Here is a 13913-nt window from a genome sequence, read left to right as displayed (position 1 = left end):
CTTCTCAGCCCTGGAGGGTAGGTAGCGTGTGTCTGTCTGCTCGTGCCACATGGAATGTTCAAGAGCTGGGAGCTCTAGGTGTGAACTCGAAGGACTAAAATGAAATTACATTTCAAATACCCCCTAAAGGATCTGGAGACACAAGAGACTCTGCTCTCTCCAGGCAAGAGTACTGATTTGAGGAGAGAGACCTCTGGACTAAACAGCACAGCTACTTTCTTGCTCATAAGAAATTGGACATCAATTGAACTTCATGGAGCCTCAATTTCTTGATTGTAAAATGGGTTGTTAAGGATCAGAGGAAATACTGTTTAAAAGCGCCTGGTCTGTAGTAGCTGTCCAACAAATGTGAGGTCTCTCTTTTCCTTGTCTTGGAAATGGTTTTCAGCTTGTCATTCCATTCAGCTTACCAACTTGAAGGAAGTTATGGGGCAGAGCAGTGACTACTTTGTGATTATGACTATTTCTCTTGAGCTCAGTCCAGAATTAGAAAAGCCTGGAATGATGGGCATATGGCAAGGTATTGCTTCTGCCAATAATCCTGTGGGACCACAGAAAAATCTACCTCTTGAGCCTAGTTCTATGAAATACAGAAACTCAACTACAAGGCTCATGACTTTCTCTTCATTTGGACCTTCTGTTTCACCATAACATGGTTTCCATTCACCTCCACTTCCACGTTTGAATGAGCCAGTATTGTGATCTCACAGTACTTTGACCATCCTGGTATAGTTCTTACTACCAAACGTTGCTTCTTATGTTTTTCCCTCCTACTAAACCTGGAACTCCTTGAGTACAGGTCTGTGCCTTTCCCCCATTCTATTCCAATGCCTAACACATAGCCATAGACATTCAGCCAATATTTGGTGAAAATTTGAAGACTGGAAGGAAGGAAAGAACCCTGTCATTTTCCTCCAAAGAGTTGACAATCACACAGGAGCTAGGAGGCAAATAGAGAAAAGCAGTGCAGTGGCTACAGTGAAAGGTGGACCTACAGCTTGAAAATAAGATGGCGTGTACGACTTCCGTCAGACTCTATGAAGAGATTCATCGGTTCAAGAGCCATGTGTGCGTTGAGCCATCTGGGGTATCAACTCAACACACAGGAAAGGTTCAGGTGAAAAACCTAAGTAGAGCTAGAACCTGAACTAGTCTGCTTAAGGATAACCCTCAACTGGTGACTAAAATTAAAATTTCTTCCATATGGATAGACCCTCCTTTCCTATCTGTTGAAGAGCTCTGTGGCTGATGTCAAAGTGGCCAATCTTCATGAAAGTGGATCTTCCAGTCCTGGCTGGACACTGTGCCAGATACAAATCCATCAAAGGAAGAACACAAGTAACTAATTTGCTCCTTAAACCATGCTCTCCAGTGGCTAGAATTGACCACTACCTCTATTCAACAGCAGCTACCAAGGGGAAGAAGAAAATGACCAAGATCTCAAAGATCATATTATAACCACTGTCACCTCATACCCACAAGAGGATAGAATTGTCATCAAAGATGTCAAGCAGAGACCCTCCCCTTAAGCAAAAGGCCCAATATGAAGCCAAAGTCAAGTTCCAAGAGATGTACAAGACGCACAAGAACAAGGGGTTCCTCTAGAAGCTTCTGGTTGTTAGTTTCTTACAGTCACAAATATCCCTGGGAATAAAAAGTATAAAGGCCAGGGAATTGCAACATTATCAAGGGCTGAGGGAAAGATGGGGATGTGGCCAGTCTTGGGCAGAGAATGAAGCAGACCAAAGAGCCCAGAGCTTGGCATCACAGTCCTGCACTGTCCCTGTCCAGTGGGCACTGTCGCTTCCTTGGCAGAGCCTTTGCTTCCATCAACAGGAAAATTCCAAAGTGTCTCAGTTGGGAGCCCCTTCTTACAATGACCTCTCTCCCTGCACTCTGACTCCACACTTGCTAGAACATTTTTCTGATGAGGAGCTAGCTTTGTACAAACCCTCTTTAATGATCAGGATAACAATAAGGGGTCAAGCTGACATGGCTTCTCCTGCCCATGTGTCAATACTCCTCAATCTCACGGGGACAAGACAATGGGATTAGGTGGAGTTTGCTGCTCTCTCATGAATTAGCTGTGCTCTGGAGACTGAGAAACTCTGGGTACCCCTCTAGCTGAGAGACCCTTTCTAGCTTATCTCAAACAGTTGAATTCTAGAACTACGCATGCTCTGGATTTGTGAGGGAAATATTGCCCAGCCCCCTTTCCATGACGTTCACTAGTCAGTTTATTCTTCTGAAATTTGGTGAGTGCCTAAGGTGCCTAGATGCTGTATGAAAGCATTAAAGCACTTAAGGTAGCTTGCTCTTCAAGGACAATCAGGCATATCTGCTACTATGGACAACAGAGAGCAGGAGCTTCATGGATGGATGGACGGATGATGGTTGGATGGATGGATGGATGGATGAATAGATTATGGATGAATGAATGGATGGATAGGTGGATGGATGGGTGGGTGGATAAGTGGATGGATGGATGGACCATGGATGGATGTTGAATGGATGAATGGATGGATGGGTAGATGGATGAATAGATGATGGATGGATGATGGATGAATAGGTTGATGGGTGGATAGACGGATAGATGGTACATGGATGAATAGATGAGGGATGGATAAGTGATGGCTGGATAGATGGTGGATAGTTGAAGGATGGATGGATGGATGATGGATGGAAGATGGATGGGCAGATGGATGGAGGGATGAATGGGTGGATGGGTGGATGGATGGACAGATAGAAGAGGGATGGATGGATGATGGGTTAATGGATGTCTGGTGGAGGATCCATTGATAGCAGTGGGAGGGTATTGAGGGAGGAGTTTTAGGAAGAAGGTCAGGAAGATATTTGCCAGCTGTTGACTCTAGCTAAATCCTGAAGGATGACTATGTGATGAGGGAGAGAGGAGTAATGAGGGCAGCAGACATTTAGAGCAAGGAGAAAGGACAAGGCCTGTTGCCATGTCCCAGCAGGGGTGGGAATCACATCCTCGCTGATATGAATGGTGCCATCTCCAGCTGCAGACAGCGGCGCTCAGGAGGGCAGGATCATAGAGAACCTTGCTTGTCTTTGGAGTTTAAGGCTTTGTTCAGAAAGCTTCAGAGAGCAAGTGAATCATTTTAAGCAAAGGATAGCACAATTTCACACTTATATTTGCAAAGATTTATAGGAGCCATCGTGCCAATGTTGAATTTCATAGAAAAAGACTCTGGGCAGGGTGACCAGTGAGTGATGTGACTATTAAAATTGTCACTATTAAAAAAGAATCTCTGGGGCTCAGAGCAAGGCAGACAGAGTAAGCATTGGAAGCAGTGGTTAGATAAGATGCAAGGAATAAGCGTCTCTAGGACTTGGTAGGTGATCACTGCATTTGAGAGAATGCAAGGGGATTGAAGGAAGAAAACAGTAAGTTGGGAAAAAACTAAGAGCCCAAGAGGCCATGGAGACCTGCAAGTCAGATTATCCATGAGGAGGAGGATGGTGGGTAGATTCACAGGACAGGAGATCAGAGCAACACTGCTGTCTACAATGCTATTCCACTACACAGTGGGAGGTAGAAGCCAGGAACATAGCTGGGACCAGGGTGAGTGTGCAAGCTAAAAGGAAAAGGAAGGCAGCCAGCAATAGAAAAATCAACATTTTAATGTCAGGAAGGGTCGGGGAGAGAGAAGACAGACAGACATAGCGACAAGGGTAGGCAGACACAGAGAGGCAGGGGAGAGAGGGAGGGAGAGAGAAAGAGAGTAAAAGAGATCTGGGCACTGGTGGCTCACTCCTGTAATCGATCTATTTAGGAGGCTAAGATATGAGGATCGAGGTTCAAAACCAGTCCAAGCAGCAAAGTCTGTGATTTTTTTTCTATCTCTAATTAACCACCAGAAAACTGGAAGTGGCACTGTGGTTTAATGTGGTAGAGCACTAGCCTTGAGTGAAAAATCTCAGCACCTTAGTTCAGGCCCTTAGTTCAAGCTCCATGACTGACAAAAAAAGAGAGAAACAGATAGACACAAAGAGAGTGATGGAGACAGAAAAGGATTGGGATGAGGGCTGGGGGGGGGACGGGGGGAGGATGAAAAGGCACCAGTAGCTCATGCCTGTAATCCAGCTACTCAGGAAGCTGAAACCTATGACTGCAGGCTCAAAGCCAAACCTGGGTAGAAAAGTCCTATGCGATTCTTATCTCTAACCACCAAAAAGCCAGAAGTGGAGCTGTGGCTCAAGTAGTAGAATATCAACCTTGAGCAAAAAAACAAAAAAAAAAACAAAACAAACAAAAAAAACTAAGGGATAATACTTGAGTCCTGAGTTCAAGCCCTAGTATCAGCACCCAAAACAAACAAAAAACAGAATGTGGTCAGTGGGATCACACCCACTACTCTTCTTGGACTATTACACAGCACAGGGCAAGATGGCTCCAGTTCCAGCAGGCTCCACAGAAAAAAGCTAAAGGCCTTATAGAAACAAGATCTCCAGCCCAGGATGGTAAGAGCTGGGGCACAAGTCTACCCCACTCCGGCCCAAGCCAGCTGAACCTGAGCCTTTCAAAACAGCCACAAGGGAGCTACTCAGTGTTAAAGGTGCAGCCCGTGGACTCCAGGGGCATAAGGAACACATTACAATGGGGTTGAGGAGGAGAAGTTCTTGTCCCTCCACTTCATATTCTCCTTCACTGAAATAATCCACTGTCTAAGCATAAGGTCATTAAAAACAAAACACGACAACCCCCCAAAAAACCCAAGAACTGGAATATTTAACTCTGCTTCCCATTTCCCACCACCCCAGCAAACACAAGCCTACAAATGTCTCCATCGCACACATGTGTTTTCTGGCTTAAAAGTCCTGGGAGTAGAGATCCCTGTGGAAAGAAATATGAAAACCCCAAGATTCATGTGAATGGGGCCAGAGACTTACGAAGGGGGGGGGTCTCTGCTTCCCTGGGCAGGGCTGAGGGGAGAGCGTGGGGCAAGAGATGCCCTGTGATTTTACTGCCATGAAATTGGCTCCAGATGAGAGCAAGGAAAGGTGTTACTCTCCCACGGGTGCCAGGCACGGAGCGAACCCAGACCACCTGCCATCGGAGGTACAGGATGGTCTAGGGATGGGCAGCAACCCCACGAAGGGGTCTGGCTGGGGCTCCTGGTGCAGGGTGAACCGGGCTGTCTGTTGCTTGGAGAAGATTATTTGGAATATAATGACTTTCACATGGACTGTGGGCTGGGGGAGGAACTGTGGTTAGGGGCTGGGGAGGGAAAGGAAGGAGAGCAAAGAGGTGCTTCCTTAGGAGACAACTGGAGTCAGCCATGCTTGTCAACGGCCGCCTCTCCAGGTTGAATTTCCACAGCTCAGTTGGGACCCCCGTGGCATCCTCTGTGGTGTTCCCAGACCTCCCCATCCCCCCTCCCCCCCACCAATGAATCACTACCATGTTCCTTCCCAGGGGAGCCTCTCCCCCTCGGGCTGACATGGGGCCAGCCCAGGGGTGGAGGAGCTCCCGGCAGATGGGATGTTGACGGAGAGTGTTCTGTGGCCATCACAGACGGGAGGGATTTGCTTCACCCACTCAAGGCCCTCACACCCCACGGGCTGGCGGGAAGACTGTGCTGCTGACTTCTCTTGGTGTCACTAACTAGCAGACTGCAGGCAGGCTCTGAGCAGGGGTGTGTTCGCTGGCTTACAGCGCCCCCTAGCACTGGCCAGAGGGAAAAAAAGGCTCTATGAGCTCTCCAAGGAGCAACTTAACCTGCCTGGCTGAACAGGGGCAGAGAACTTGTGCTCCTCACAGGATTCATTCTATCCGTACTCTGAACTCTCTTACCAACGCTCCTACCTTCTTCTCAAGTTGAGGATTGGAAACAGGTAAACAATCCTATGACAGTTAAGTGTTACCAAAGAAGGAAATGCAGGATGTTATTATGAGTATATGCACGGATGGAAAAGAACCAGAAAAGCTTCCTGGAGCAGGTGGCCTCTAAACGAAGATCTGCAGGGCATGTGAGAGTCCAATGAGGGTGAGAGGCAAACAGACTTCACATCCAAGAATCCAGCAGACAGATGAGTAAGTACTGACAATGGGCTCCACCAGAAACAACACCCTGTGTCTCATTCCTAGACCCAGTCTCCTCTGCCTTTGCCATGAAACTTCTCCACTTCTGTAAGAATGGGCACTCAGTATTGATTGACATACTGATCGCTGTTTTTCAGTCTCAGGTACCTTGGCTTTCAGTCAAATCTGCATAAATAGCAGGATCTCTCTCTCCTTCAGAACCACTTACCTGGTCCTTGAGAATTTCCCACAGATTCTTCGGCTTTTTGAGGCAAACAGCCTTTTCGAAAACATCGTGTTCTATTTGGTAAACAGATATTGAGGCCCGCTCTGGAGCAGTGACTTGTCCGTGGGGCCGGAACATAACAATTCTGCAGCAATATTTGCAACAAGGGCTCATATTTGAATGTTACTTATTTTATTTTTACTATGGCCTCCTTTTTGTTCCCAGAAAGAATTGCCATTCATCTCTTCCCAGAGTATGCAAGGAATGTTTTCAAAAGGTATTAGATAGTAATTTAGAAAGAGAAAAATAAATAAGCACCCAGGAGGCAGGCCTCCTCAGAACACAACCATGTATCTGCACTGTACTGATTAGTGAGATGGCTCTGTGGTCATTCGAGGCTATGATCCTGATAGTGAACTGTTCAATCAGCGTAGGAGTACTAAGGGACTCTGAGACATGTTTGTCTACAGGTCTGAACAGTGAACCCACAATCTGGGGAGGGTTGGGATTTTCAAGGCCAGAGTGTATGCAGTGGGTCACATGTGAGAGCTTCGAGGGCAGACCCCATGAATGTGAGGGATGGAGCCAGATAAGAAACCAATGGCTGCAACACAATCTTGGCTCTCCCACGGGCTGATGGTGATACTTCAGTGACATTCATCTCAACCTTGTTCTTCTTACCTTTAAGGGCCAGGGGTGGTGGCTCATGCCTGTAATCCCAGATACCCAGGAAGCATAGATAGGATGATTGTGGTCCAAGGCCAGCTCTGAGCAAAAACATGAGATCCTAAAATAGCTAACACACCAAAGGGCTGAAGGCATGGCTCAAGTGATACAACACTTGCCTGACAAGCATGAAGTCTTGAGTTCAAATCCCAGTTCTGTCCTCCACCCCAGATTCCTACAGATTCTGACATCAATTATTTGATACACAAGGGGTGGACATGGTCTCACCTTTCCTAGAAACTTTCCAGCCAAGGGAAGACCAGAGGTCAGTCTGGAAGGTATGTGCGGACACAGCAGGTGAAGAATGCATCTTCTTCAGCTTGTCCCAGATATAAATCACTTCTTGTTCTTACCTACCCAAAGAACTCAGGAGAAATGACAACTGCACTCTTACCTGAGTTCCAAGTCTTTCCATTTAGCTCATTGAGCAATTCTTGCACATTATTAGACCCACAGACTCCCGACCATCTCGACTGATAACTGCAAGGCCTTCATGCTGTAGAAGCCCACACGAGGCTTTATGGAGACCCTCACTTCTTGTCCTCATGGTAGGGCTGAATTGACCTCATAGAGATCAGGGGGTCAACTTAGCTCAGGTGTAAAGCAGACCTCCCCAAGAGAATGATGGAACTCTCTGAGCTCCACAAATGCAGTGTAGGAGAGGAATAAACCAAATGTTAATTTCATTATCTAGAGAAAACATTTTTATGGACTGGAATCCAACCTCTCAGATAGTTTCAGCAGAAGTCATCTGCTTGGTACTCATATTCCAGGCTAGGCTTTCCCTGGGAGGAGAAACATGGGCATTTTGAACAAAACTGTAACGTAAAAGAAAGAGAAGAGAGGGCCTCCATCCGTGTAAGATGCTTATCCAATGTGGATTTGGTCTGGAAAGGCTTATAAAACCTTCCACATGACCAGTACTGTGCAAGTTTTAGAGACTCTCTCAAATCCCACTAAGTATGTCCTTATGCGACCTGGTTCTCCAATGTACCCACCGCTCAGGGCTCAAATGGCTGACCGCCATCCCACACACAGCCTCCTATTTAACTCTCATTTAAGCAGTATGCCCATATATCTCAGGCCTCAAAACATTTCTAGTATGGCTGGAGAAAAAAGCATAACCAGATCCCATCAGATGGTGGAGGTAGAGCTGGAAAATATTGGGAGAGGGGAAAAAATGCTCTGTGGGGTAGCTATAGTTAGAGAAGGTCTCATGAGTTGGATGAGGGGAAAGATATAAAGATGTGGAAACTGAGATCCCTTCCCTAAGGCTAATATATTTAAGGGAGAAAAGGAACTTGTTTGGAAGAACTTGCTTGGAAGTCTTCAGGACAATCAAAAGTTCAGTATTGGCTATACAACAAGTTCAAGGCCAGCATGGGCTATATAAGGAGACATCATCATCATCAACAACAACAACAGGAAAACACACCAAAAACAACAGTAATAACAAAGCATTGTTGGAAATACCAACTCCCACGGCATTTTCCATTCCTGCCATATGAATGTCTCTGACTGGGAAATGGAGGGATTTCTGAGAAGAGACATAGGCCTTTTTTCCCCCTAATCCTTGTTTGTTCCAAATGTTCAATGCTTCTATAGTGAACACATTCATGTCTCCTTTCAAACAGATGGGGGGCAGAGAAAGGGAAAGATGAAAGTGTAGGAAAGAGAAGATTTCAACTGCAAAAGGACATTTGTACAGTTAGATTTCACTGAGTAAAATCCAGGGAGATCAAGGTCTGTCTTGAGAACAGTCAGCAGAGGGGGTGAACAGAGCTCCCCACTTTCTTCTTCTGGAAAGCACACATGATGCTGGTGCTTGCTTTTCTTATGTAGCATGATTGTGAGAGATTCATGTGAGGTATGGAACCTCACTTGAACAAATCTATGATAGAAGCAGGATGTAATATAATAATCCATATGGTAATGATATTATTATTCACAATTATCTGTTACAGCTAATTCATTTAGGTTCTTGGATAGTTCCCAGGATCTAGCTGAACTCCATTCTTGGATTAGTTCACCTCAAACTCCTTCCTGAAGGATGGAGACCTGCTAGCCACTGGGTAGGGCTACCATATCTTCTTTCCTGACCTTTCTTCCCTTCCTTCCTTCCTTCCTTCCTGTACTGGGGCTTGAACTCAGGGCCTGGGTGCTCTTCCTTAAGTTTTTTTCACTCTACCACTTGAACCACAGCTCTACTTCTGGCTTTTTGGTGGTTAACTGGAGATAAGAGTCTCATGGACTTCCTGCCAGAGCTGGCTTCAAACTTTGATCCATAGATCTCAGTCTCAAGAGTAGCCAGGATCACAGACCTGAGACATTGCCCTCCTCCCACACCCCCTCTCCACTACTTTTTGTTCTTCAAGTAAGCCCAGGGCCTTTGTCCTTGCTGGGAGCCCTGCAGACTGCTGACAGGGCTGATCCTACCTGCCCTCCTCTCAGTCAAGATTTCCTTCTTGTACTACCTCCACGGAAAACAACGCTCTCCCAGCCATTTCTAATCTCTGCCTCTGTTCTGGTTTGTCCATCACATCTAGCCTTGTGGAAAACTGCCCCTGGCCCATGTGACTTTCCAGGGTGACAGGAGTTCTGTCTTGCTCACAGTGTTTGTTGAATGAATTCACAACGCCTTTGGCTCCAGGGTGAGCTCAGGCAAACACCAATCTCTCCTTAGCCAACTCCAAAACACAGATGGCTTCCTCTCACCGGGGGTGGGGGGGGGTGGGAGGGGGAGGGGGGGAGAAGGAGAGAAACAAGGAGCAAGAGAAAGATGTCCTCTATCTGGTCTTTTCCCCTCTGTCCCTGCTCTTGCCAGGAAAAGTAGAGGTAGCCTTTTCTCTTAGTCCCTCACCCGGCTGGGGCAAAGGACGCCTCCAGGCCAGGGGCCACCTCTGCACAGCAGAAGGGGGGATCGTGGTGGGGTGCAAGGTGGGCGCTAGCTGATTCTGATGGGGCAGGATGGGGCTTGGGGAGAGGGTTTAGGCCAGAGAGGGGGCGCGGGGTGCCCCTTGGCGGGGGTGGGGGGAGAGGGGGTGTCTCCTCCGAGGTTTGGCGGCGGCTGGGGGCCTCCCGGGGCGCGCCCAGCCCACCCACTCGCGTGCCCAAGGCTGCTTTATTCCCTAAAAGGAGTTGAACGGTCCGGGGGCCGGCCCCGCCCCCGGCCCCGCCCCCGGACCACGCCCCCTTTTGGAGTCCGATGAGGTAATGCGGCTCTGCCATTGGCCGGAGGGGCGGGCCCCGGAGCGCCCGCGGGGGGCGGTGCCCGGGAGCCCCGAGCTATATAAAGCTCGCTGGAGCGAGGGGCGGGCAGCTGGCCGGCTGCGAGCGCCCGGGCTGCCGCTCCCGTTCCCGCTGCTCTTCCCTCGCCCGCCCGCTGCAGTCGTGTGCCTGCGCCCCAGCAGCCTCGCCGCCGCGCCCCAGCCCGTCCTGCTGGGAACCGGGAGGGCAGCACACCCCAGGCCAAAGTCCCCCACCCCCCGCTCCCGCACGGTCCTCCCCCCTCCCTCCCTCCCTCCCCGCCCCGGCGACCGCCGGCTGCAGCGGCCCCGCCGGCGCGCGGCTCCCGGGCGGACAACTTCGGAGGAGGCGATCGGCGCCGGGTCCCTGCAGCGCGGAGCGGGCAGCGCTGGCCACGGCGGCGGCAATGACTCCCTGGCTCGGGCTCGTCGTGCTCCTGGCTGGCTGGAGCCTGGGGCACTGGGGTGCCGAGGCGTGCACGTGCTCGCCCAGCCACCCCCAGGACGCCTTCTGCAACTCCGACATCGGTGAGCGCTCCTGGGGGACCCCCGCCTCCCCCCACCTCGGGGCAGCGAGCCCCCCCGGGCAGCGAGTCCCCCCCCCCGGGCAGCGAGTCCCCCGCCCCCGGCACCGAGCCCCGGCTGCAGACCGTTTCCTGGGGACATACGGGGGGGGGGCGTGAGGTCCCACCGCTTCCATGGACATCTGGAAGATGTCCCCCGTTCGCTCTGGAAGGGGTGGGGGGGTCCCCAAGTTGGGATGTTCACTGACGGGTTGGGATCTTTTAAGTACTTAAAAAGTTGCCAGCCCCGTGCCAGGCAGAGAGACGCAGTTGGTGGAGAAACGTGTTCAGTTTTCTGAGTGGGCATCGCGTATTCCCGGGGAGTTCTTTCCTCTGGGGCTTGGGACCCAGCCCCCTCGGCAACACCCGAACCCAGCTTCTTGGGACGGCTAAAAGTTTGGGTGGATGGAAGCAGCGCAGGAGGAGGAGAAAGCTGTGGATCTGACTTTCCCAGGGGAGGAGCTGTATCTGTGGGCTGCGTGTGTGTGTGTGTATGTGTGTGTGTGTGTGTGTGTGATCATTTATTGCATAGCTGTGAAAATTCACAGGAAGAAAAAGATGTGAGGATGGGGGGGGGGAGAAGTATGTACAGAGGTAGAAAATAATTTGTTACCCAAAGTACAAAAATGTGAAGGGTGGCATCATGGTGACGGCTGCAAAGTGGATTTTTATTGCTTGAGTGGAGACCAAGAAAGAAGTAAAACTAAAGCTAGTTTTAAAGGAGAGCGCGCTCTCTCTCTCTTTAATATGGTGTGTCGTGTCCTGGGGGAGAGAACTTGTTTGGGAGTATTAGGGTGTATTAGCTTGTGTTTGGTTCAGGATTCCTGGTGCTTGTACGCGCTTGTGCACGCGTGCACGCACACACACATGCACGCACACGTGCACTCACACACAGTATGTGGGAGACAGAGTCTAGCCACCCTCTGCCTGTGTCAATTCAGAGGTGAAGAATGGAGCATGTGTGTGTTTTAACTATGGTCATAAAGGGAAGGAAATTTTCCACTGGGTCTTGGGTGAGGGATTCAGCAAGTGCCTTGTGGTGAGGAGAGGGGAGGTGGTGGCAGGCTGGCAGGGGGAGTAGCTGAGGTTGGGGAGGGGCATTGCTGATGGGCTAGGAGAGATCTAAGGGGTGGCTGTAGTGACCAGGTCAGGCCAAGTTGGCAGCTGAGGGTGTTTGTGTGACCTGGGGTCACCCTTTTTAGAGGTTTCCTGAGACACTCCCCCCTCCACACTCCCCCCTCCAGACACACCCTTCCCTGTCCCCCAAGGAGCTCGGTTCCTGGCTTTGTGGATTGCCTAGAAGGATCCTTTGGTTGCCTCAGGCCGGGGAAGGCCCTCTTCCCTCTTCTGTGAAGGCCTCCACCCAAAATCCATTTGGCCTTTTCCTCCTCAGTCCAGTTGGTGACATTCTAGCTGCAGAGTTCTGATTTTGTTCAGCCAGGCTCACACCAGTGGGTCAGAAGCTAGCAGGTGGAAAATGGAGTGTGGGCATCACAGCCCAAGTCCTTCTCTGCCTGGGAGGGGAGGCTGGGTGCTCTGGGAGCTTTTGTGGTTCTTGTAGGGCAGAGGGGGGGGGGGGGCTCCTCCCTGCCCTGTGCCCTTTGCTTAGAGGTTCCACCTTGGAAGTCCGCCAATAAAGCCTGGAACTTGGAGCCAGTGGACTGGGCTTCCAGTGGGGACTTCTGGACTCAGCCGAATGCTTACCCTTTTCTGCATAGGGTCCTGCTGGGGATCTGGAATGCTCCAGACAATTTTCTGGCATTTCTATGATTCACCCCGCCCCCCCCAATAACTCTTTTCTCCCTCTTAATAAACTTCCCAGAGGAAAGCTAAGTTATCAAGAAGTACTCAAACCCCAGAACATTGTATTGGAGGCGGGCGGGGAGAGGAGGGAGGACAAGGGAAGGGGAGACAATAACCCAGAAACAAAAAAAAGAAAGAAATCTTCCATGCTCTGGCATGGATCCGAATTTGCTGGGCCTGGGTTTGGTGCATGCACTAGTTGCAGGGATGAGATAATGCTTTTAAAAATGGGAGGTGTGGGTGTGGGCCTCTGGCTTGTTGACCTCCCGCAGCCTCCACCCACTGCAGCCCGGCCTGCCTCACAGCAGCCGTCTGCTGCCAGCAGGTGGCTCCAAAACTGTCCCCGCTTAGAGTCTTTCTAGTTTCCAGTTTGGCTTAAAGTTCTGCCTGTCATTTCCTTAAAATAAAAAAATAAGAAAGAAAGAAAAGAAAAGAAAAAAGAAACAAAATGCCTACTATGATCTTACCATTCAACACTGGAACCCACTTCTAGATGCACAACACAGCCCACCCCTTCCACTTTCCTGTTCCAGAATCTTCCTGGTTGTTTTCTCTTCCTGGCTGGGTGCTGTGTGGCCTGGAAGGGTACAGAATGTCTGGCTTGGCTCTCTCTACTCCCTCCTCTTCCCCCTTCCCCAGCCTAACCTCTCCTGTCTCCTTTATCCACAGGTGTCTTTTTTTCCCTTTTCTTCCCCAAAGCCCAGGGGACCAGTGCAGCCTTCGGGGTGAGGAGGAGTTAATAGGTGTTTCTATGGCAACTCTGGGCCTTGCACCCTATCGAAGTGTTTAGGAGAAGAATAAAGTACACGCTGGCTTAGAAAAAGCGCTGTGGGGTAAAAGAAAGGAGCTCAGCAGCAGCCAGGACATCTGTGGCCCCCTCCCCACCACGCAGGGCCTCACAAAACTTTGACTCCGGAGGGGCAGAAGGAGGCCACTGGAATGAAGGAGGTAGCCTTCGCCAGGCAGATCCTGCTCTGGCAGCTCTATCTAGCCCAGGAAGTAATGGGCAGTGCCAAGGGCTTTCTGAAAGTTGGTGTGTGTGTGTGTGTGTGTGTGTGTGTGTGTGTGTGTGTGTCTGCCTGCAGTGAGTGTAGGGTTTATGGAGAAGTTTGCTTTGAGGGAGCAATGGGGCTGTGGGATGGAGAGGCAGGGCTGCCCCTGAGTCTGTGGGGCACTTGAAGTGGGGCTTTGCTTGGAAGACAAGTGGCTGCCTGGATATCTGCCGTGTGTGTGTGTGTGTGTGTGTGTGTGTGTGTGTGTGTGTGTGTGTGTGTGTGTGTGTGTGTGTGTGTGTGTGTGTG

At 50.0% G+C, this 13913-nt stretch overlaps 2 protein-coding genes across 3 annotated transcripts in view; one reads left to right on the top strand and one right to left on the bottom strand.

Annotated features, from left to right (window-relative positions):
- Positions 1–13913, bottom strand: part of Syn3 (synapsin III) — a 375944-nt gene that overhangs the window by 198144 nt on the left and 163887 nt on the right. The gene's annotated exons all lie outside the window — the stretch shown is intronic.
- Positions 10332–13913, top strand: part of Timp3 (TIMP metallopeptidase inhibitor 3) — a 53513-nt gene continuing 49931 nt past the window's right edge. Inside the window, exon 1 of the mRNA XM_013024870.1 lies at positions 10332–10774. Coding sequence (XP_012880324.1) covers positions 10654–10774 — 121 coding nt within the window. The 5' untranslated portion in view covers positions 10332–10653. The remainder of the gene's footprint in view (positions 10775–13913) is intronic.

Source organism: Dipodomys ordii, unplaced genomic scaffold (assembly GCF_000151885.1).
Source record: "Dipodomys ordii isolate 6190 unplaced genomic scaffold, Dord_2.0 Scaffold79, whole genome shotgun sequence".
Classification (NCBI taxonomy): Eukaryota; Metazoa; Chordata; class Mammalia; order Rodentia; family Heteromyidae; genus Dipodomys; species Dipodomys ordii.
The sequence above is the reverse complement of the archived record's forward strand: the minus strand, read 5'-3'. Positions and strand labels throughout refer to the sequence as shown.